Source organism: Microcaecilia unicolor, chromosome 6, assembly GCF_901765095.1.
Source record: "Microcaecilia unicolor chromosome 6, aMicUni1.1, whole genome shotgun sequence".
In the NCBI taxonomy this organism is placed as follows: domain Eukaryota; kingdom Metazoa; phylum Chordata; class Amphibia; order Gymnophiona; family Siphonopidae; genus Microcaecilia; species Microcaecilia unicolor.
Window position 1 is genome coordinate 200,151,526 of NC_044036.1, and position 25,953 is coordinate 200,177,478.

Genomic DNA, 25,953 nt, shown 5'->3' on the forward strand with positions numbered 1-25,953 from the left:
TATACTGCACTGTATATCTATTGTCATTTTAATAAAATCCTGGCCCATGTAGATAGGGTGCCAGTTATAGAATTGCCCTTCAGTTGTTGCCTGTAATGTTGACCGTGACTCCCTCCCGAGTTGTGAATGCTGCCTCAGTACCAGTTTACCTAGTATGCGGAATACCTGACCTGAGAATCAATATTACACGTAGAGAGGACATCCCAATTCAGAATGTAACAAATGGATGTCCATATCACATGTTTTTTTAGACAGCATACAGCTTGTTCTAATTACATGTGATATGGATGTCCATATACTGGAAACATTCCGCATGAATGTCCAGTTCACAAACTGAAATGTCTAAATTATGAACGAGGCAAAATGAGGGACATAGGCGTCTCTATGGCAGCAGAGGAGCATCCACAGTATAAAATGGCCACAAACATTGCATGTGGAGGAATAGCTTAATGGTTAAAGAAATTAGCTGAGTGCCACAGCTGAGATCCAGAGGTTGCCAGCTCAAGTCTTACTGCAGCTTTTGTAATTTCTGGGGGGGAGGGGGGGTTGGGAGCACTAAAATTACCTACTGTGACTTCCTTTATCTCCATTCAGTGGAGAATTGCTCAGCCACAGCACCTGTCTGTAACCTGGACACAATGGTACCAGGTCATAAATACAAAAGTCCATCTGTTTAACTTGGACGTCCCTAACCCTCCTGTAATTTGAGTTGGATGTCCATATTTTAGGCCCTCCCTAGTCCTCCACAAAACATATCCAGACCACGCCCCCTTGCCATATAGATGTACTGCCATGTTAGATGTCTATATCCTACCTTTGTAAAATTGGAATTTGGGCGTCTGTGCAATTTGGATGTCTAAATTCCAGTTTTCAGACACAAAAAACAAGTCTAGAGCTTCTAAAATAAGCACCAGTCAGTGCCATTTCAATTTCCAAGAAGTTTTAAAATTTACAGTATGAAAAATATCAATGGAAACAAAAACAGTGGATTTATCCATTCTTACTATAAGAACACAGGGTGGATTGACCTAATGATGACCTTGAGGCATCCACTCTGTGGGTTGGGTGAGACAAAATGGGTCACTGTGATGAAAATTGTGCACTGATCTATGAGCCTTTAGATGTTTCCTGTCCTGATATTTGAACCTCTGCTGCCAGGGTCTATCTGTGGAGGGGGCAGAGGAGAAGAAGCAAGGTGATTTCACTGTTTTTTTATACATCATGATAATGATATTTTATTTATTTGGATTTAGTTCATAGTAACTGAAGGAAAGTTACAGCACAGGTAACAGTAGGTAATTCCCTAGCTCCAAAGGGTTTACAATCTAAACTGGAATTGAGGCAATGGAAGGTGAAATGATTTGCCCAAAGATAAAAAGCTGCCTTTGAACTCTGGTTTCCCTGCTGCTCCAGACGTTAAGCTACTCTGCCACTCCTTCATAATGAGGGAATATATGACGTGGATGAGATCCCAGGACTTGTAATGAGTGGCATGTCATTTTCCAGAAACAGAGTTACCAGATTTTGCAAGTGACGTGAGAGGACAGTGAAGAGCAGCAATAGGAATGGGGGCAGTTGTGAGGTATGTGAGAACAGCATGGGAGGAGATCCAAACTGACCACATCTTTCTATGAAACTCTGGAATATTCTATTATTATACTTTCATGCAGTTATATGAGCAGAGTGACCAGGTCAATTTTTTTTCCCATAACCAACAGGGCCAGAGCAAGGGTATTAGGCAGCTATATAAACCTTTAGCTTGTGCACCTACCTTCCGCTGGTATAAAACTACCTACTCTGACACAGCATCTCCCTTCCCCCTCTACTCCTACAACCCCAGTAACTCCCCTCTCTCTTCCCTTCAGCATCAGCAATCACCTCTTTCTTTGCCCGCACACCCAGCAACTCTCATTTTCTCCTCACCTCATTGCTCTTGACAGTCTTCCTTCCATATCTTGGAGCCCTAGGGGAACACAATATACACAAACGGGATCAGAGCAACAGAACAACATATATCTTATGTAAAGTCGCAGGCCTCGTGATCACACAAAGAACAATGAACAAGGGCCAATTCAGTGTTTCTAGAACCACAAGGTGTCCTTGTAATGGTCCATTATTCAATGCACTAAGAATCCATGATAAGAAGGTAATGATGCAGTCAGAGACTGGTCCATAGGTTTCAGTTAGGCTAATGCAGACTTTATGCACACAAACTGGTATGCTTTTTTTTGTTACATTTGTACCCCGCGCTTTCCCATTCATGGCAAGCTCAATGCGGCTTACATATTATATACAGGTACTTATTTGTACCTGGGGCAATGGAGGGTTAAGTGACTTGCCCAGTCATAAGGAGCTGCCTGTGCCTGAGCACTGTCCTCAAAATTGTAGAATGGTGTTGCCTAATCCACTAGCTGGACCTGTTAAATAAGAACGTTTTTTACATCAGCTCTTTACCAAAGGGGCTCATTCTGCACCAGTAACACTAATAGGGTGATGATTTACCAGAGCACACACTACAGTGATAATACTGACAGAGAACTGATCTACCAAAACAATGTACTCTGCATCAATAATATTGATAGGACACCGATTTCCCAAAGAACCATCCACTGCAGTGGTGGCAAATGTATTGGAAACAGGATGCTGGACTTGATGGTCCTTTGATATGGCAGTTCTTATATTCATTGTTCTGTAGCCACTTTGCTTTGTCCTGGGATTGAGGTTACCATTTGGTTTCATACTATAACAAAAAGGTACATTCTGTCCTGGTTGTATCTTTAGTGCATGCAAAGTTCTGATTTCCATAAGAGCAGCAGGACCGCAACTGCAGGTATGGTAGAGGGTGAAACCTAACCTGGATAGGATTGGCCTGATCCATGAGATGCGGGCTAGTTGGCAACCTCATAAGGGTTGATATTAGTTCCTAATAGGGAAGTACTAGAGATGGTTGGACATTTTAATTCATCTTATCACATATTTCTCTGTTTCTAGATTTTCATGTGTGAACAGCATTGGAATGAACTCTTGAGCCACAGTGTCTACGTGATATAGCACTGACCTTTGACCTTCAGCACTTATGATGGACCCACTGAAATATCAGTAAATGACCATAGAGAGTCCAGACAAGCGACCCTCCAGTTATTTTGATCTCAGATTCAGCTGTAGATGGTTGAAATGTTATAGAGGGTCCAGGCAAGTGATCCTCCAGTTATTTTGATCTCAGAATTCAGCTGTAGATGGTTGAATGTCACATGTTGCTTGTCTTCACAGCCCATAGTCCCTTCTGCTGGTGCCATGGCGTTACCTTCTTTCCTGTGGGGATTACTACTTCATGTGATGGCATGTCTGGCTAACCAGCACCCCGCTACAACATAGTGCCAAAGAAGGAGATCAGTGTTGAAGGGGACCTAGTTATTGGGGGGCTATTCCCTGTCCATGAGAAAGGCAGCACCACTGAAGACTGTGGAAGGATCAATGAGCATCGGGGGATCCAGCGGCTGGAGGCTATGCTCTTTGCATTGGATGAGATCAATAAGAACCAACATATCCTGCCTGGAATCAAACTGGGGGCACACATCCTGGACACCTGCTCCAAGGACACCTATGCCCTGGAGCAGTCTCTGGACTTTGTTCGTGCCTCACTGACCAGGGTAGATGGCTCAGAGCACATCTGTCCTGATGGGTCCTACGCTATCCATGATGAGGTGCCTATGGCTATCACAGGAGTCATTGGAGGGTCATACAGCGATGTCTCCATTCAGGTCTGGAATATTTTACTAAGAATAAAGCAGGGAGGGTATAATGGGGTAAATGAAAATGCATTGAATAAGGAAGTTACATGGTATAAATTAAATGGTACAAGCCTTGGAGTGAGATGATGTAAAATCCAGGTCTGGCCAGAGAAACTGGGAAAAGCAGCATACTAAAACTCTTGAGAGTGGGAACCCAGAGCCAGGGCTTAATGCAGGGGAGCATACTACTAATATTTTACTACTCGGGAGATAAAGCTAATATTTAATGCTTGGGAGTATATTGCTAATATTCTAGCAGTTGAGATAATGTTGATACTTAGGGCCTTATTTACTAAGATGTGCTAGCATTTTTAGCGCATGCTAAACACTAGAGAAACCCATATATTCCTGTGGGGGTCTTTAACATTTAGCATGCGCTAAAACAACGCTAGCATGCCCTTAGCGCTGCTTAGTAAACCGGGCCCTTAATGTAGAGGATGTATACTGCTAATATTCTAGCATTCGGGAGATAAAGCTGATAGTTAATGCTAGGGAGTATACTGTTATATTATAGCACATGGGAGATAATGCTCATATTTAATTCTGGGGGGTATGCTGCTAATATTCTAGCACTGGGGAGAACGCTGATATTAAATGCAGGGTAGTATAGTTTTAATATTATAGCACTCAGGAGATAAAGCTGATATTTAATGGGGAGATAAAGTTGATATTAAATGCTGGGGGGGGGGGTATATTGATAATATTATAGCACACAGGAGATAAAGCTGATATTAAATGCTGGGGAGTATATTGATAATAGCACATGGAGATAAAGCTGATAGTTAATGCTGGGGAGTATAATGATAATATTCTAGCACTGGGGAGATAAAGGTGATATTAATGCTTGGGAGTATATTGATAATGTTATAGCACTGGGGAGATAAAGCTGATATTAATGCTTGGGAGTATATTGATGATATTATAGCACATGGGAGATAAAGCTGATATTAATGACTATGAGTATACTGCTAATATTCTAGCACTGGGGAGATAAAGTTGATATTAAATGCTGGGGAGTATATTGATAATGTTATAGCACATGGGAGATAAAGCTGATATTAAATGCTTGGGAATATATTGAGGATAATATAGCACATGGGAGATAAAGCTGATATTAAATGCTGGGGAGTATATTGATAATATTAAAGCACTGGGGAGATAAAGCTGATATTAATGCTTGGGAGTATATTGATGATAATATAGCACATGGGAGATAAAGCTGATATTAATGACGGTGATTATACTGCTAATATTCTAGCACTGGGAGATAAAGTTGATATTAAATGCTGGGGAGTATATTGATAATGTTATAGCACATGGAGATAAAGCTGATATTAAATGCTGGGGAGTATATTGATGATATTTGTTATGATTGGGTCAGAACCCCTCTCAACTTACCTCTTTCCTGGGGTCAGCTTCTTAGCTGGCTTCTGTTTCTTTTGTCTGTCCTTTCTGAGCCGGCTCTGCCTCTCTGTGCTGGCAGCTTCCAGCAGCATGGGTTAATTGTTTTACTTTACTACAGCTGTGTGGGTGGACTGAGTTAACTCTACCTCTCTTTGGGTGTACTGGCTTCAGTGCTTCACGGTGTTGCATTGGTGTGGGTTGGGCCTCTCTGGGCAGTGTGCTTTTGCCTAGGTCTAGGGAGTGTGACATCATCAGGGAGGGCCTTGATAGGAAGTGGTGTTGTTTCCTTCAGAGCCTTTGCAACAGTGGTGTTTGCTTTAGGTACGGTGGTGCAGTGTGCACTTCTGACTTTGTGTCTAGTTTCCCTGCTTGCTTTTGCTAAGGGCCAGGTTAGTGTTAGTGCAGTGTGCACTGGTGACTGTGTGTTTAGCTTTCCTGCTTTTCCCTTATGGTTCCCCTGCTTTTCCCTCTTGGTTTTGGAAGCATTGCTGTGTGTAGGGCTTTGGAAGCTCTGTTGCTGATAGAAGTACTTCAGGGTTTGGTGTTGTTAGGAACACTGCAGAGTTTGCTGTTAGAAGTACTTCTGGGTTTGTGCTATTGGGAGCATTGCAGTCTTTGCTGTTGGTGTTTGGTGATTTAGAATCACTTTGGCTTCTGTGTTAGCTTCCCTGCTTTTTCCTTGTGGCTCCCCTGTCTTCCTTTTAGTGCTAGGAGCTCTTCTGGTTGCTTGCCAGAGTAGTGCTTAGGAAGCACCTTGTTAGTTGTATCTAGCTTTCTAGAGCAGTGCTTAGGTAGCTTGTTAGTTTTGTGTTAGCTTATTAGTGTAGAGCTCTGCTTGTAGCTTGGTGCTTAGTAGCACCTGTGTTAGCTTTGTGTTAGTTCCCTGCTCTGTTAGTTTAGGGCTTATGAAGTCCCTTTCTTGAGCAGGGCTTAGGAGCTCCTGTTTAGTATAGGGCTTAGGAAGTCCTTTTGTCAGTTTACTGTTAGGAAGACTCCTGCTGGTTTAGGGCTTGGGAGCACGTAGATCAGTTTAGGTTAGGAGCCTTCTGTTTCCAGTCCTGGTCCCTATGTCATCCGGATCCAGTAAGTCCTGCTGGCTACTCGAACCCAGGAGCTCAACTCCTGGGGGCTTAGTAGCTAAGTGCAGGTGAAGCTGTGTGGACCAGTCCGGTGTGCTCCAGTCCGGTGTTCCAGTCCTGTGTCCTCCAGTCCAGTGTTCCAGTCCGGGGGGTTCCAGTCCTGTGTCATCCAGTCTGGGGAATTCCAGTCCAGTGTTCCAGTCCATGTGTTCTGGCTCACTGGGCGATGCCTGCAGTCCCTACCGGTGTCGGTGTGCTTGCCCAGCGTTGGTTGGTGGGTTTTGCCTGCTGCTGTCGCTCCTCGTCAGCAGCCCAAGGGCTCACGTTTGCTCCAGAGCCCAGCCCCGCGGGCTCTGAACCTGAGAACCTGACAATATTATAGCACTGGGGAGATAAAGCTGATATTAAATGCTTGGGAGTATATTGATAATATAGCATATGGGAGATAACGCTGATATTAAATGCTGGGGAGTATATTGATGATATTATAGCACTGGGGAGATAAAGCTGATATTAAATGCTTGGGAGTATATTGATAATATAGCACATGGGAGATAAGCTGATATTAAATGCTGGGGAGTATATTGATAATATTCTAGCACTGCCTCCCAAGATCTGTCACTGTAAAATCTTAGTATCTTGATATATACCTCAGCACATCAATACACCCTGAAGTCTCTTTATATTTTGAAATATCCTTTAATGAATAACAAACAGTTTACTCAGAAATCAGAAGAGGTGCTTCATAGCACAGAGCCTCGTGTTCTGAAAGCTGCCTCAGTAGATGGAATCAGAGACCTGAGGAAGAGGGCAGTTCTACTACTAAGTAGAAAAGCAGTTCACAGGCAGAGCAGCTCACAGATGGGAGATTGAAAATGCAATATCTCATTGGCAAGATATTTATGAGATAAAAACCAAGTTCTCTCCAGTGAGTCTATGAGGACAAATGCTGACAGATAATAAGATGGAGACAGCCATCAAGTCAGTCAGAGAGAGCAACTGGACAGGAGGGGGTGGGGGGGGGGGGGGGCTCCCTCAAGCCCACACAACAAGAGGCCAAAAGGACCAATGAGGACAGAGCCAAGTTAGGCTGAGCAAAAAGGCCTAGGCAACAGCACACCACTAATAACAGTTTTCTACCTGTGAACTTCATTTCACATAATGCCTTGCTTATTTAACATTACAGTGACTACATTAAACATTAAACACATTATAGGAATCTATCCCAACCAGGCAAGGCTGTCAAAGGACAGAACAGGGAGATAAAGTTTGTTTATCTTCTGCCCTCTTCCAGGTATAAAGGTACTATTTACCTGCAAGCTGAATGTCCAGCACTCCGAGGATATGGTCCACCAGGTGAGAAGACAGAAGAACACGAAGGCTATAAATAATAATATGAGAATAATCAGTAATTTGTTTATTACACTTACAATCAGGAATACAATTAGAATACACAATATAATTAATTCTCATATGAGACAGCAGCAGAACACAAATGTGAACTATGGAATTAGCTCTCTGGTTGCCTCTCTCCATAATTCTCCTTTTATACTCTTTCTCTCATAGAACTAGTATTGGAAGTACAAAGTCAGCATTTCTCTCATAGGCTAGTATTAGAAGTACAAATTTGTATTTTTTTTTGTTACATTTGTACCCTGCAGTTTTTCCCACTCATGGCAGGCAATGGAGGGTTAAGTGACTTGCCCAGAGTCACATGGAGCTGCCTGTGCCGGGAATCGAACTCAGTTCCTCAGACCAAAGTCCACCACCTAACCACTAGGCCACTCCTCACCTCAGGCATTTCTCATCATATTCCAGGCCCATTCTAGCAAATTCTGTCTTCACAGAAGCAAGTTCTTCATAACATATTTGTTTATAATAAGTAAGGTCAGTAAGGTTATCCTACTTTGCAAAACCATCTTCCCAGCAACTAAAGTTATGTCTCCTTCATTATCTGCTTCCATGGTCAACAGCAAATTTCCCTCTTACATTATAGTATTCTCTTGCACACATATCTTTGTTATGACTCATATCTGCCTGTGTCTCCAACAGAAGGGCAGGCTGACATGAGATTCACATTCTGTATAATTCTTATAACTTCTTATTATTTAGCTTCTCAGTGACTCTTTAACCTGTTCATAGCCTGTTCACAGAGGCTTTGCTCATAATTCTCAGTTGCTGCTGAAAAGTTATTTTATGGTTCATAACCTGCATGTCCCATATAAACAAGTTGATATTAAATGCTGGGGAGAATATTGATAATATTATAGCACTGGGAGATAAAGCTTATATTAAATGCTGGGGAGTATATTGATAAATTTATAGCACACAGGAGATAAAGCTGATATTTAATGATGGGGAGTATACTGCTAATATTCTAGCACAGGGGAGCAGAAACGGAGCCAGGATGAGGCAGGTTGACATAGAAATATAGAAACATGACGGCAGATTAAAGGCTAATGACCATCCAGTCTGCCCATCCTGTGTAACCCCCAATTCAACCTGTTTCTAAGCGATCCCACATGCTTATCCCATGCCTTTTAAAGTTCGGGAACAGTCCAAGACTCCACCACCCTCACCGGGAGGCCATTCCACGCCTCACCACTCTTCTGTAAAATAGTACTTCCTTAGGTTACTCCTAAGCCTATTCCTCTTACTTTGCATATGCCCCCTCATTCCAGAGCTCTCCTTCATTTGAAAAAAAGGCTCTCTTCCTGTACATAAATGCCCTTGGAGCGAGAGCGGACTTCCGCCGGCGCCAGTGCACATTTTCAGTGCAAGAGGACAGCAAACGAAAATAGGCGCTGGCAGAACTCCATTTGGGGGAGCAGCCGCTCCCCTGGCGCCCCACCTAGCTACACCACTGCTGGGGAGATAAAGCTGATATTTAATGCTGTTAATGTAGTGATTGGAATGTGTCAGTCTTTGAAAGTTACATCTGTTGTCTTTATGTGTTGCACAGTATAGGGGGACATGCATTACTGTTTCTCTTTGTCTGGTGTTGCACTGTATGCAGAGTCTTGCTTCCTGGGGTTCAGTTTTAATTTTTGTCTACTTATTTGTATTTTCAATTTGGGGTGACTTGCTCTGTACTTGGCGAGGGTCTCTGTGTGAAAAAAGCATTGAATGATCTGTCCTAATTTGGCTTATTTAGTTTTTCCAATAGGTGTATTGATATTCTACTGCCCAGTGCAATATTTACAATGCTGTATTTTCCTAGGTAGACCTTCACTGTGTGACTCCCTGGATGCTAATGCTATATGATATGGTAGAATTGTCTTACAGATCTTGAGTAAGCTTTGTAGGGTTTTCTATTGATTCACAATATGCCCTGGTAATGGGTTTTGGAATTGGCTTTAGCTCACACCTTTATCAGTATTAGGTCAATGTGAGTTACCTACAGGTATAGTAGGTTTTTTTTCCTGACCCTGGAGGAGTCTAAGCTTGTACCCAAGGCAATGAAGAGTTACATGTCTTGTCCAAGTGGCAGTAGGATTTGAACCCTGGCTTCCCTGGTTCTCACATGCTGCTGTAACCATTAGTTACAGCTAAAACAAACATGTTTGGTGGCACATTAATAAACTAAAAGCCAACTGATTGGAAGCCTGGTTGTCATTTGGCAACCTACCCAAAACATTAATAGGCAACATCAGGATTTCTGTTACATTGCTCCTGAACACCACTGTTCACAGGAAGATACTGGGATGGGGAACTAGTACTGGGAGTAGAGTGTTACTGTACTTGCCCATACTACTGCAAATGTTATTCTGTTTAATATGTTTTATTATTTTGGTTCAGTTTTTTTTATTTTTTTGTGACATAATTCTCTGGAGTGTGAATATTAATATTGGTAACAGAGGTACTGGGGGGAGGGGGAGGGAGGCAGCTGGTGTAGCTGCACCAGTGAGACACAGTGGAAGGGTCCCTTCCCTGCTGTGTTCAAAAGTGACCCCACTATCCATTTGCTGCTGACACGGTGTCATCGTCCCCACCCTAAGGATTTTTACTTCCCCTAACCATCTTTAAACCTCCCCCAAACAGATCTGAGTCAACAACCATCTATTCATTGACTAATGCCACAGTGTGTGCATCACATCAATTTTCAGAAATACAAACCGGTCCCCTCAGGAGTCACGCTTAACATCAAGAAAAACAATGTTTAGTGAACTGGAGAGCAAGATTCACTCCTGCTTTCTTTGTATTATCTGTATTTGAAGCAAGCAACACATAGGGATGCCTACTTTTGTCATGCCGGAATGCTGGCTGGGTTCACATCAGGCTCTGCAACTTAGACTAAATAACTACATTTTCTGCTAACTTCTGCATATTTACAACCCAACTTTTACTGACTTCTGCTCAGCCTGTGTTGAGGTAACCAGTCCTCAATTTTACTTGGAACTTCTTCCATTTATTTTTGGCTGGAGAAAGGAAATTTTATCTCCCCTAAATAACTCTCCTCATACTCTGAGATTGGATCTGATCCTTATTTACATCTATCCTTCCTCTGGAACAATAAAGAAAAAGCCTACAGCAACCTGCATCAAATAGACCATCCAAGGATATCAGAACCAGAAACTCTAAAGTTCATACCTGCAATCCGTGAGTTTAAAAATTTTTATTTTAACTACATAATCTATCTGCTATAACTCTGAATCTTTTAGATCCTTAAAACCAAAAGGAAACCTATGCACTGTCTCCAAGAATTTCACATAGAACTGCTAAGTGCAGGCCATTTGTTTCTCTGTTTGATGGAAGACTTTGATCTCACAGGCCTGGACTGAATTTACAACTTTAAAAGTAGAGGAGTGTGGTAGCCATGTTAGTCCACTCTTAAGGTTATCAATAGAAATCAAACAAAATAAAACATGGAAAGAAAATAAGATGATACCTTTTTTTATTGGACATAACTTAATACATTTCTTGATTAGCTTTCGAAGGTTGCCCTTCGTCAGCTAGCACATTTGCTTATTTCTGATCTGATGAAGAAGGGCAACCTTCGAAAGCTAATCAAGAAATGTATTAAGTTTATGTCCAATAAAAAAGGTATCATCTTATTTTCTTTTCCATGTTTTATTTTGTTTGATTTCTATTGACAACTTTAAAAGGTATGTTCTTTCAGCTATTAAAGCCTTAACCCTGCATTGCCAACTAGGAAGACTGCTGATCTACAGGGTGTACTCCAAAAAGTGGATTGCAGCGCCACCCAGTGAAATTTTGCCTAATTAGCTTCTGACACAAAATGTGTCATGAAAGCATCCCAGTGGTGTGTGGGAGAAGGCAAAAGTGCAAGAGGTCAAACACCTACATAACAGTACTTAAAAGATCACCTCATTGTCACACCAAAGCTACCCACATCTCCCCCAGACCACCCTTGGGAACTATAGGATTGGTGAATGCCAGATCAGCTGCAAAGAAATCTTCGGTGATCCATGATGCCATAAATGAACAGCATCTTGACATCCTAGGAATAAGTGAAACCTGGCTAGATGAAAGTGGGGGGTTTACCACTGGCTGAACTATTCCCAACAGGTTTCAACATCCAACATCAACCAAGACCAGGAAGACAGGGTGGAGGGGTAGCAGCAGTGCATTTTTTGTGCCGGTACGCACCGGTACAGCATACCGGCACCTTTTTCTGAGGTCCTGCAGCTCTCCGACATTCCGTTCTGCCCCCTGCAAGTATTTACCAAAGTCGCAGCGGTGAACTGGCGGGCGGTGGTAGTAAAAGCAGGAAGCAGGCAGGCTCGACTCCCTCCTTCGCTTCCCTGCCCTCTCTGTGTCCCGCCTTCCTCTGTCATTTCCTTTCTGCGAGGGCAGGTGGGATGGTGAGAGGGCAGGGAAGTGAAGGACGGAGTAGAGCCTGCCTGCTTGCCACTTTTACTACCGCTGCCCGCCAGTTCGCCGCTGCAACTTCAGTAGAGAGTGGAGTGGAAGTGGGACATGGAGAGGGGAGGGCAGGGGAGAGAGGAGAATCGCTGGAGAGGGGAGGGCAGGGGAGAGAGGAGAATCGCTGGACATGGGAGAGGGGAGGGCAGGGGAGACAGGAGAATCGCTGGACATGGATGGGAGGGGCGGGCAGGGAAGAGAGCATTGCTGGACATGGATGGGAAGGCAGGGAAGAGAGAAGAATCGCTGGACATGGAGAGGAGGGCAGGGAAGAGAGAATCGCTGGACATGGATAGGAGGGGTGGGCAGGGAAGAGAGGAGAATCGCTGGACATGGAGGGGAGTGCAGGGAAGAGAATTGCTGGACATGGATGGGAGGGCAGGGAAGAGAGAATCACTGGACATGGAGGGGAGGGCAGGGAAGAGAGAATTGCTGGACATAGATGGGAGGGGAGGGCAGGGGAGAGAGGAGACATGCTGGACATGGATGGATGGGAGGGAAGAGAGGAAGGAGATGCTGGAAATGGATGGCGAGGAGAGCAGGAGATAGAGGAGAATTGCTGGACATGGATGGAGGGGTTGGCAGGGAGAGAGGAGAAATGCTGGACTTGGATGGCGAAGAGAGAGAGAATTATTGCTTTATATGTTATCAATAGAAATCAAACAAAATAAAACATGGAAAAGAAAATAAGATGATACCTTTTTTATTGGACATAACTTAATACATTTCTTGATTAGCTTTCGAAGGTTGCCCTTCTTCGTCAGATCGGAAATAAGCAAATGTGCTAGCTGACAGTGTATATAAGTGAAAACATTCAAGCATTACTATGACAGTCTGACAGGGTGGGAGGATGGGGGTGGGTAGGAGGTATGCATGGGGACATCAAAGCATATCATTGATATTCTAACAGGATAGGTGTGGATAGGTGAGAGGAGGGTGATCAACAGAGAAATACAGATTTATGGTTATAATGGGCTAGTTTGCAACTGGATAAATTACAGGGAAGTGTGCCCTTCTGTTCCTTTTCAGTCTTTGATGGAAGTTTACTTCTGATTAGCTTGTGTTTTAAGTTGGGTGGCTGTCGGAAGGCCAGTACTGGTGGGGATGGGAATATCTCTTTCAGTAATTCATCCTCCTGGAGTATACTGAAAAGGGACAGAAGGGCACACTTCCCTGTAATTTATCCAGTTGCAAACTATGCCAAAACATTTCACAGGACCCCACGGTCATCCACAAAGGAAAGATATTCAACATAAAGGAATCTTTCACTTGCTCATCTTCCAATGTGGTATATATCATTCAGTGTAAACAATGTAACGAAGGATGCTATATTGGAGAAACAGGCCAGATGCTTAAGACAAGATTCAATTTACATAGACATCACATGAACAATACTGGTGCCAGTAGGGCTCCCACCCCTGTTGGTCAGCATTTTACAGGACCAGGACACTGTACCAGTGACTTCACAGTGAGAATCCTGAAAGGTAACTTTAAAACTATACAAGAACGTAAGACCTTTGAAGTCAGAATGATTGAATATTTTAACACCCAACAGAAAGGACTTAACAAGGATCTGGGGTTTCTAGCCATTATAAACCATAAAGCTGTATTTCTCTGTTGATCACCCTCCTCTCACCTATCCACATCTATCCTGTTAGAATATTCAATGATATGCTTTGATGTCCCCATGCATACCTCCTACCACCCCCATCCTCCCACCCTGTCAGACAGTCATAGTAATGCTTGAATGTTTTCACTTATATACACTGTCAGCTAGCACATTTGCTTACTTCCGATCTGACGAAGAAGGGCAACCTTCGAAAGCTAATCAAGAAATGTATTAAGTTATGTCCATAAAAAAGGTATCATCTTATTTTCTTTTTCATGTTTTATTTTGTTTGATTCCTATCGATAACCTTAGAGTGGACTAACACGGCTACCACACTCCTTTGCTTTATATGGATACAGGGGAGGGGAGAAAGGAGAATGCTGGACGTGGATGGAGGGGAGGAGAGAGGAGAAGTGCTGGACATGGAGGGAAGGAAAGAAAAAAAGAAAAAGATGCACATGGATGGAGATGAGGGAAAGGGAAGAGAGGAGAAAAACTGCACGTGGATGGAGAAAATAGGCAAAGCTGGATCCATGTTATACCTCCTCCAGTCAATTCTATGGAGGAGGACCCAGCTTTTACTTATGGATGTATGGCAAGAAATGAAGAAGAAAGAAGGAAAGCAAAGAAATAAATGGAAAGGAAGCCCTGGAAACGTAATTAAGGGAACAGATAGAGAGCGGCAGAATCAGAGACTGGGACCAATATGAATAGAAAAACAAAGTCTCCAGACAACAAAGGTAGAAAAAAATCATTTTATTTTCATTTTAGTGTTGAAATATGTCTAATTTGAGAATTTACATCTGCTGTCTTATTTTGCACTGGGTATACTGGAGCTGTAACAGTTTACAGAAATTATTTATAATGAAAAAAAATCACGTTATTTTTTTCTCCTATACTAGTATAATATTTTCAATGATGTCTGTTTATCTGCGCCATGGCTGGCATAAGGGGTGTGGCTAATGTGGGTGTGGCTATCACAGGGGTGGAGCCATATGTGGTGACCCCGCCCATATTGAGTGCCGGCACCTTTTTTTCTACAAAAAAAGCACTGGGTAGCAGTATTGATTCAGGACACAATCAAACTGCGCAGAATATCCATCCCCCAGCTACATGGATCAGAATCTGTTTTAATCCAATTTGAAGAGGAGAAGCCAATCTGGCTACTCATGATTTACAGAGCACCTCGTAACAACACATTATCTGTGCAAGAACTCCTAGACCTGATTACTCAAGTGACCCTGAATTACCCTAGGCTGGTGATCATGGGATACTTCAATCTACACTTATTTTACTTTTGTTCTGCATGTTTGTTATATTACCATTGTTTGGTTTTATTTCATAGACTCCTGAAGAAGGCGTCTGTAGCGCCGAAACACGGCTGTGTTGAGTCGAGTGTATATTTAAATAAAGAGATTGTTCCTAATCTACGTCGCCTACTAGTGTTGTTCAAGAGCCTACTCCTCCTACTCCCCCTTTCCTCAGATTCTACTTTTCGTAGGAATTTGTGTACCTCCACCCTTGTGGTGGTTTGGCTTGCAGCACTAGGATTTACACAGGTGATCAATTCTCCAACCCACAAAAAGGGTCACATACTAGACCTGGTATTCTACAAAGGGATGGATATCCCAGAATTCTGGGATAACAGTATTGAAATAACACCCCTATCATGGTCAGACCATTTTCTAATTAAATTCTCCCTAAGTGACCACCTGAAACAAATAGCACCTCCCAGAGTTTGGAAGGAGATCAGAGACAAAAAAAGCTGACTGCTGAGAATTTCCTAGAGGCCTTGGACTATCCGCATATAGATGAAAAGACAACAGTGGCAGAACAAGTTGACATCTGGAATACACACCTAGCCAAGACCTTAGAGAAAACAGCACCACTAAAAAAAAGTCTTATGCCCCACTCACAAACGCTCACCTTGGTTTTCTCCAGAACTTCGGATCCTTAAACGCGAAGGACGAAAACTGGAAAGGAGATGGAACAAATCTCACCTGGATGAAGACAGGCTAAACTGCAGGAAGCACATAGCAAAGTACCACCAAGCCTTAACAGCAACCAAAAAACAGTATTTCTCTCAATGCATTGCACAGGCTGCCAATTCAACCAAGCAGCTGTTCAGTATAGTAAACAGCCTACTGCAACCCCCACAATAAAACCAGCCTGCCCAGCCTAAACTGAACTGCAATGATTTTTTGCATACTTTGCCAACAAAATTAAAAGTCTCCACCAGGATTTACAGGCAATTCCACCCAGTGCCCAACCAGTCAACCAGGGGTGCACAAACTCGCCCCCTCCTAACAGAGACAGATGGAACACTTTTAACCTAATGACAGAGGAGAGCCTTGACAAAATCCTAAGAGACCTTCGACCAACTACCTGCTCCCTCGATCCCTGCCTATCAAAGATAGTGCAGCAGGCAAGAATGGGCCTTATAGAAGGTGCCACAAAAATTGTGAACACCTCTCTTTCTAATGGGCAACTACCAACAGCATTAAAAAGGGCAGTAGTTCGCCCTCTGCTGAAGAAAACAACCTTGACCAGGACAAACTTTAAAGTTACAGGCCAGTATCCAACATCCCATTTCTAGGGAAACTCATAGAACATACAGTCTATGTTCAAGTTAATGAATGGCTAGAAAAGAGTAACTGGCTAGATCCATGTCAATCTGGATTCAGACCTGGTTATGGAACAGAAACGGTCCTCGTATCCCTGCTAGATGATCTTCACAGAAACCGAGACAAAGGATTTGCCTCAATGTTAGTACTGCTAGATTTCTCAGCAGCTTTTGACACTGTGGATCATGATATCTTGCTAGCACGACTGACAGAAAACAGGTATCAATGGAACGGTACTTGCCTGGTTCAGATCCTATCTATCAGACAGGTAACAATCCATAATGATTGGCAGCAACTCATCACCACCATGGACACTGACCTGCAGGGTACCACAAGGATCGATACTGTCACCTATTCTGTTCAATATCTACCTCAAGCCACTAGCTGAGCTGATTCGGTCAATGGACACTCATTTCTACATCTATGAGGATGATGAGCAGCTACTCATACCCATTGAACCTGACTTACCTACAGCCTTGAATAAACTGATCACTTGTCTAACATCAATTCAAGAATGGGCTAAACACAACAAACTTTGCCTGAACCCAAGTAAACCGAGCTTCTCTGGGTCCCTAACACAAGTGGATACATACCTGACATCAAAATCCCTTTTGGGAAGTATGAACTCCCCCTCAAATCACAAGTCAGGAACCGTGGAATACAGTTAGATTCAACACTTACTCTGATTCCCTAAATCCAAGCAACCTTCAAGAGCTGCTTCTAATATTTGCGACAGCTATGCTGCCTCTCTCCTTACATCGAGAAGGTAAATCTTATCCCAGTTGTGCATGCCATGGTAACAACAAGACTGGACTACTGCAATGCACTATACAATGGTCTGACTACAAAGGGCCTGCATGAGCTCCAGTTGATTCAAAATGCAGCAGCAAAACTCATAGAAGGTTGCAAGCGACGTGACCACATCACACCATTTTTGCAAAAACTTCATTGGCTACCAGTACAATACAGGGCTAAATTTAAAATTCTGTCTGATCTTCAAGGCCCTGAAATGAAATTGCCCCAAGTATCTGAAGAATAGGATGATCCTCCACACACCGCCAAGGACACTAAGGTCCTCCAAAGGACTTTCACTAACTACACCCTTTCCAAGACATTACACAATGCGATACCTGCAAGCGAGCCTTCTCTGGAGTAGCCCCCACACTCTGGAATGCATTGCCTGAAAGGCTCCGCTTAACATAAGACTACTACTTCAGGAAGCAGGTGAAAGCTTGGCTCTTCAACCAAGCCTTTAATGGAAGAAGTAACTAACTTGTTAGTCTCACTCAAACACACAAGGATTGACTTGGGCTGCACATACTGCAGCGGGACATGTTTATCCACTCCTATCCCAGCTGAGATCATATTTAACCATCTCTCTGACCTCACGTGCAACTTTCTTCAAATCAATCACCTTACTTTCTAATTCTTCCTACTTTCTTACTCATCTGTATGTTACAACTTTGCCTTACCCCTCACTACCAATTATAATGTTCTAGTACATATTGTGTTGTCATTGCAAGTAGTATACCATGCCATACTTTGTATTGTTCGAATATTTTTACTGCTTGAATTGCCTACTGCTCATGTTTGATCTGTTCTTACTGTACACCGCCTTGAGTGAATTCCTTCAAAAAGGCGGTAAATAAATCCTAATAAATAAATAAAATATGGGTATACAGACATAGATGCTCCACTTTCCACTTCAGATGTGATATATCAGCACTATCTTATCTTGCTTCCGTCCATAACAGCTGTCTTTTTTTATGGAAAATTTAGCCCTTTTCCATTCAGGAAAATAATTTTTATATTATCAGCTGTATCAACATGAAGATTCAGCTACTCTTCATACTAACATCTCCCCAGTCAACTTTACTCAGATCCACATGTCCAAATTGCACAACAGACAAATCCACTACCATGCCACATAAATAGGTTCTATTTTTAATCCAGGTCCCCCTTGCCCCCACCATCCACATTAACAATTCACCGTGCTTCGTTCACCCATCCCTCTTAGCACCTTATCTGTATTTCCCTATCTGCAGACCCAGTGAAGGGAGGGGTGTGCGACTGGCAAACTGCTCCTCCATGTCTAGTCCCAGTCCAAGCTGGGTTGAACGTCCTCCTCATTCTTTCATGCCACATAAATCATTGATTCACACAGGACACTAGTTCTGTGTAGACATCCATTCTTTTCAGCATGCTTTTGGCTCTTTCCATGTGGTCATTTCTTTCACACTTTGGTTCCTTTTCAGCCTTTCTCCTCATTTGGCTGGTCTCTGTAAACAGAAAAAGTCTAAGTGAGGTTGTTCCAGAGCCAACTCTCCAGTGTCTGCAACTCTTAGGCCTGCTTGCAGGATGATCTGACTCTAAAGCTGTTACCACTGACTAAATTCCAGGCCAAATATGAACAGCCACCTATACTAGATATTTTCACTTTTCAGTTTGCTCTGATCTCCTTCAGTTCACTCTGCCTATTGAGAGTAACTGGTGCAATGTTAGCAAATATCTTGATCCCATGACCCTCTTCAATCAAGTCAGCCAAGTCTCTAGGCCTTATTCACAATTTTCTCTTTGATTGCAAACTCATAAATGCAGACCTTGATATCAGGGGGTAGATTGTTTAATAAGTCAGCAGACCTATGCACTCTTTCAATTTTAATTTCTGTCTCTACCATCACAATATCTCCTCCTTTCAGCCTATATTTATTTATTTCATTATTTAGCAGTCCTCCCGACAGTGCCCAGAACGGTTTACAGAATTACATTCATAAAAACAGTATAACATATAACTAAATTAAATAATCCAAAATGAGGGAGGAACCTTGCTCTACAACCAGGTTATAAAATAAGACTAGGCTCAAGAGATGCCGATAGTACAGCTTTACACACATACACAGCCACCAACATTGAATCCACTTAGGATTAGATTCTATGTATCGCGAGCTATTCTCTTCCTTTTCCACTGCTTCTTCTGGAGGATCCCAGTTGGTTTCTTCTAGGTCAAATGTCACAGGGTCCACTGCCGTATTCCTGCTATCTTGGTGCATAGCAGAGACTATTCTTCCAGATCTACTGTATCTTGTAGTCATATCATTCAGGATGGACTGGCTTGCTAAATTAGCTCAAATAATTAACATCACTCCACCAGGACCTTGCAGATTCTTTATCATCTGTAATCTTGCGGAGAGAATGCAAATTCACCTCTAATGCCTGGTGCTTATACAGGATTAGTGTCAGGGCCAGCAGGAAGCCAATTTGAACTCTGTTGGCTGCGGCTGGGCTGGTGCCTAGGGTTTCTTGCACAAACCCACCTAAGGGACATGAAGTATATCTCCCCCTGCTTTTGTGCTGCTTTCTTGCTGGTTATCACATGGGATTACATTGTGCTGCCTTGCTTCTCTCATCTTGCTCCATATCCTGCCTTATCCATATCTCTTTTACATCATTGCATTCATGTAAGCCTTCTCTCTTGTTTTGGAGTCTGATTTATGACAGTTGCAAATGGTGACTACTGCTTACCTTACTTGTTGCAGCAGCAAAAGTTTAAACTTGCCTGTTTCACCAAGATTAAGTCTTTTTAAAACTAAACTTTGAACTGCACTGTAGTTTGTACTCTTCTGCTAATCTGCAAGGGGACCTCCTCCCAGTGGCTCTGGATATCAATGCGGGGGTCCCTGAAAATTAGCCAGGAGTCCTTCAGTTGAATAGCTATCTTTGCGAATGTACACTCCTGCCATTTTTCCTTTACACATGGAATTTCAATCCATAGGGATTCTAAGATGTGTTTTGTTTCCTGCAGAATTTTCAATTTATTTGATTCAAAGCCCTCCTTAACATACAAAGCTACCCTACCACCAATTCGATCCACCCTATCACTACGATATAATTTGTATCCTGGTATGACAGTGTCCCACTGGCTATCCTTCTTCCACCAGGTCTGTTATATCTAATTTTTCATTTAGTTCAATATATTCTAACTCTCCCATCTTATTTCTTAGGCTTCTGGCATTTGCATATAAACATTTCAACTATGTTTGTTCCTATTTACATCTTGTTTATTAGTAGACAGTGTTAATTTGCAATCTTTTGTCTGCTTTTTACTTAAGGTCACCTGATCTACTATGGTCTCTTTTGCAACCTCGCTATCGGGATACCTTATCTTCACTGTTTTGGTGATATCTTTGAAAGATACTTTGTTCTGAACCATGCGTTTTTGAATGACAATCAGTCTTCTCCCAGGTTCTAGTTTAAAAGCTGCTCTATCTTCTTTTTAAATGCCGATGCCAGCAGCCTGGTCTCACCCTGTTTAAGACTCCCGTTTCACAAGAATGTTGCCCAGTTCTTTACAAATCTAAAACCTTCCTCCTTGCACCTTTGCATTGAGACTCTGGAGCTCTGCCTGTCTCTTGGGCACTGCGCATGGAATGGGTAGCACTTCAGAAAATGCTACCCTAGCGGTTCTAAAATTGAGCTTTCTACATAAAAGCCTAAATTTAGCTTCCAGAACCTCTCTCCCACATTTTACTATGTCATTGGTACCCACATGTACCGAGACAGCAGGCTCCTCCCCAGCACTATCTAAAATCCTATCTAGGTGACGCGTGAGGTCTGCCACCTTCGCACCAGGCAGGCAAGTGACCAGGCAATACTCATGTCCACCAACCACCCAGCTATCTACATGCCTAATAATTCAATCACCAACTACAACAGCAGTCCTAACCCTTCCCTCCTGGGCAGTAGCTCCTGGAGACAGATCCTCGGTGCTAAAGGATGTTGCATCTCCTGATGTGCTGGTCCTGGCTCCAGGATTACTTCTAGTTAGAAGACCTCCCTCCTCCAAGGTAGTACAGGGGCTGCCATATTGGAGGTGGGACTTCTCTACAATGTCCCTGTAGGCCTCCTCTATGTACCTCTCTGTCTCCCTCAGCTCCTCCAAGTCTGCTACTCTAGTCTCTTTGCATCAAGCACACACATATGATCTCTCACCAATTGGGAGATAATCATTCATGTGACACTCAATGTAAAAGACTGGATAGCACCCCTCTCACTGCTGGACTACTGTCTGCATCTTAGTATTATAGAGTTATATAATTAACATAGTAGATGACGGCAGAAAAAGACCTGCACGGTCCATCCAGTCTGCCCAACAAAATAACTCATATGTGCTACTTTTTGTGTATACCTTACCTTGATTTGTATCTGTCTTTTTCAGGGCACAGACCGTATAAGTCTGCACTAACCCCGCCTCCCAACCACCAGCCCCGCCTCTGCCATCCAATCTCCGCTAAGGTACTAGGGATATCAGATGAATATGAAGAGCCTTAAGATTGGTGTAATTTATTTAGTGTTTGCTTCTCAGAAACTAATTAAACAATTAATACTCTAAAGATAACTCCCTTCTTGTTGTCCTAATTAGAATAAATTACTTTAAATGAAAAGTTGAGCTGGGGTGGGTGGAAATTTGTGAGGGTGGGTGAGAATGAGTACTGAACTAGTTTCTACTGTACCTTTTAGAGACTATCAATGCTGTGGCAGAAAATTTAAGTTTTAAAACAATAGGAAAAGGGTATGGAGACTAGCTAATAAAGTTTGCTTCTTTTTTTTAAATTCTGTGTTTATCAATATCCTACAATTCCTCTTTTAAACCCAATCTTTGTTACCAAGCACAGTATAAAATAATATCACTTACCCACAGAAATGTCCTCTCCTCTCAGAACGTCTCAGAAATAAAGTGGGACCTTTCCTCTCTATATAGTTTGGATTCTAAGGAGACTGTTTCAAACAAACCCTTTGAAGCTAGCCCAAGGCTTGAAGCTCACTGACTCTGCGAGCTGAAGTGACTGCCACCAAGAAAATGACCTTCCAGGTCAAGTACTTCAGATGGCAGGAATCCAGTGGCTCAAAAGGAGGCTTTATCAGCTGGGTGAGAACGACATTGAGATCCCATGACACTGTAGGAGGTTTGATGGGGAGCTTTGACAAAAGCAAACCGCTCATGAAGCAAACAACTAAAGGCTGTCCCGAGATCGGCTTACCTTCCACACGGTAATGGTATGCACTAATCACACTAAGATGAACCTTTACAGAGTTGGTTTTAAGACCAGACTCCGACAAGTGCAGAAGGTATTCAAGCAGGGTCTGTTTAGGACACGAACGAGGATCTAGGGCCTTGCTGTCACACCAGACGGCAAACCTCCGCCATAGAAAAAAGTAACTCTTCTTAGTGGAATCTTTCCTGGAAGCAAGCAAGACTCAGGAGACACCCTCTGAGAGACCCAAGGAGGCAAAATCTATGCCCTCAACATCCAGGCCATGAGAGCCAGGGACCGGAGGTTGGGATAAAGGAAAGCCCCCTCGTTCTGAGTAATAAGGGTCGGAAAACACTCCAATCTCCACGGTTCTTCGGAAGACAATTCCAGAAGAAGAGGGAACCATATCTGAAGCGGCCAAAAGGGAGCGATCAGAATCATGGTGCCTCGATCTTGCTTGAGTTTCAACAAAGTCTTCCCCCCAAAAGGTATGGGAGGATAAGCATACAGGAGGCCTTCCCCCCCAATCCAGGAGAAAGGCATCCGACGCTAGTCTGCCGTGGGTCTGAAGCCTGGAACACAACTGAGGGACCTTGTGGTTGGCTTGAGTAGCAAAGAGATCCACCAAGGGGGTACCCCACATTTGGAAGATCTCGCGTACCACTCTGGAATTGAGCGACCACTCGTGAGGTTGCATGATCCTGCTCAACCTGTCAGCCAGACTGTTGTTTACGCCTGCCAGATACGTGGCCTGAAGAAACATGCCGTATCGGCGAGCCCAAAGCCACATTCTGACGGCCTCCTGACACAGGGGGCGAGATCCGATGCCCCCCTGCTTGTTGATGTAATACATGGCAACCTGATTGTCTGTCTGAATTTGAATAATTTGCTGGGACAGCCGATCCCTGAAAGCCTTTAGAGCATTCCAGACCGCTCGCAACTCCAGGAGATTGATCTGCAGACCTTGTTCCTGAAGGGACCAACTCCCTTGGGTGTGAAGCCCATCGACATGAGCTCCCCACCCCAGGAGAGACGCATCCGTGGTCAGCACTTTTTGTGGCTGAGCAATTTGGAAGGGACGTCCCAGAGTCAGATTGGACCGAATTGTCCACCAATGCAGGGATTGAAGAAAACTCGTGGACAGCAGGACTACGTCCTCTAGATCCCCCGCAGCTTGGTACCACTGGGAAGCTAGGGTCCATTGAGCTGATCTCATGTGAAGGCGAGCCATGGGAGTCACATGCACTGTGAAGGCCATGTGGCCGAGCAATCTCAACATCTGCCGAGCTGTGATCTGCTGGGACGCCCGCACCCAGGAAACGAGAGACAGAAGATTGTCGGCCCTCGCTTCTGGGTAGGCACGAGCCATCTGAGAGTTCAGCAGAGCTCCTATGAATTCTAGCTTCTGGACTGGAAGAAGATGGGACTTTGGATAATTTATCACAAACCCTAGTAGCTCCAGGAGTCGAATAGTCATCTGCATGGACTGTAGCGTTCCTGCCTCGGAGATACTCTTCACCAGCCAATCGTCGAGATAAGGGAACACGTGCACTCCCAGTCTGCGTAGAGACACCGCTATGACAGCCAGGCATTTTGTAAACACCCTGGGCGCAGAGGCGAGACCAAAGGGTAGCACACAGTACTGAAAATGCAGTGTTCCCAGACGGAATCGAAGATATTGTCTGTGAGCTGGCAGTATCGGGATGTGAGTGTAAGCGTCCTTTAAGTCCAGAGAGCATAGCCAATCGTTTTTCTAAATCATGGGAAGAAGGGTGCCCAGGGAAAGCATCCTGAACTTTTCTCGAACCAGATATTTGTTCAGGGCCCTTAGGTCTAGGATGGGACACATCCCCCCTGTTTTCTTTTCCACAAGGAAGTACCTGGAATAGAATCCCAACCCTTCCTGCCCCGGTGGCACAGGCTCGACCGCATTGGCGCTGAGAAGGGCGGAAAGTTCCTCTGCAAGTACCTGCTTGTGATAGGAGCTGAAGGACTGAGCTCCCGGTGGACAATTTGGAGATTTTGAGGTCAAATTGAGGGAGTATCCTAGCCGGACTACTTGAAGAACCCACTGGTTGGAGGTTATGAGAGGCCACCTTTGGTGAAAAAATTTTAACCTCCCCCCGACCGGTAGATCGGCCGGCACGGACACTTGGATTTCAGCTATGCTCTGCTGGAGCCAGTCAAAAGCCCATCCCTTGCTTTTGCTGGGGAGCTACAGGGGCCTGTTGAGGCACATGCTGTTGACAGGAATGAGTGCGCTGGGGTTTGGCCTGGGCAGCAGGCTGGCGGGAAGGAGGATTGTACCTACGCTTAGAAGAATAGGGAACAGTCCTCCTTCCCACATAAAAACGTCTACCTGTAGAGGTAAATGCTGAAGGCGTCCAGTGGGAGAATTTGTCGAAAGCGGTGTCCCGCTGGTGGAGTTGCTCTACCACCTGTTCGACCTTTTCTCCAAAAATGTTATCTCCCCGGCAAGGAGCATCCGCAATCCGCTGCTAGACTCTATTCTCCAGGTCGGAGGCGCACAGCAATGAGAGTCTGCGCATCACCACACCTTGAGCGGCGGCCCTGGATGCGACATGAAAAGTATCGTAAACACCCCTGGCCAGGAATTTACGACATGCCTTCAGCTGCCTGACCACCTGCTGAAAAGGCTTGGCTTGCTCAGAAGGGAGCTTGTCCACCAAGTCCGCCAACTGCTGCACATTGTTCCGCTTATGAATGCTCGTGTAGAGCTGGTATGATTGGATTTTGGAAATGAGCATTGAAGAATGGTAGGCCTTCCTCCCAAAAGAATCCAAGGTTCTAGAGTCTTTGCCCGGGGTCGCCGAAGCATACTCTCTAGAACTTTTGACCTTCTTAAGGGCCAGATCCACCACACCAGAGACGTGAGGCAACTGAGTCCGCATCAACTCTGGGTCCCCATGGAACCGATACTGAGATTGGAGTGGAGGAGTGGCCTAGTGGTTAGGGTGGTGGACTTTGGTCCTGGGGAACTGAGGAACTGAGTTCGATTCCCGGCACAGGCAGCTCCTTGTGACTCTGGGCAAGTAACTTAACCCTCCATTGCCCCATGTAAGCCGCATTGAGCCTGCCATGAGTGGGAAAGCGCGGGGTACAAACGTAATAAAATAAAAATTCTATCTTCTTGGGAATGTGGGGATTAGTTAGCGGCTTCACCCAGGTCACCAGCAATGTCTGTTTGAGGACATGATGCATGGGTACTGTGGACGATTCCTTAGGTGGCGAAGGATAGTCCAAAGGATAGACAAAGGCTGCGAAAGATAGACTCTCGGGAGGAGAAAGCTGCCTTTCAGGAGAGGGAGTAAGATCAGAAGGAAGACCGCTAGACTCCTCGTCAGAGAAATACCTGGTGTCTTCTTCTGCTTCCCACGAGGCCTCACCATTGGTATCGGACACCAGTTCAGGAACTTCTGTCCGAAGCCGGGCCCGTCTCGACTCCGTGGAAACATTGCCACGGTGGGTACGCCGAGAGGAAGACTCCCGTACCAGCGGCGATGAAGC

The 25,953-nt window shown here is 44.0% G+C and overlaps 1 protein-coding gene across 1 annotated transcript in view; it reads left to right on the forward strand.

Annotated features, from left to right (window-relative positions):
• The window catches only part of LOC115472500 (metabotropic glutamate receptor 2-like), a 98,006-nt gene that overhangs the window by 11,246 nt on the left and 60,807 nt on the right, over positions 1-25,953 (forward strand). Inside the window, exon 3 of the mRNA XM_030206790.1 lies at positions 3,358-3,761. Coding sequence (XP_030062650.1) covers positions 3,358-3,761 — 404 coding nt within the window. The remainder of the gene's footprint in view (positions 1-3,357; positions 3,762-25,953) is intronic.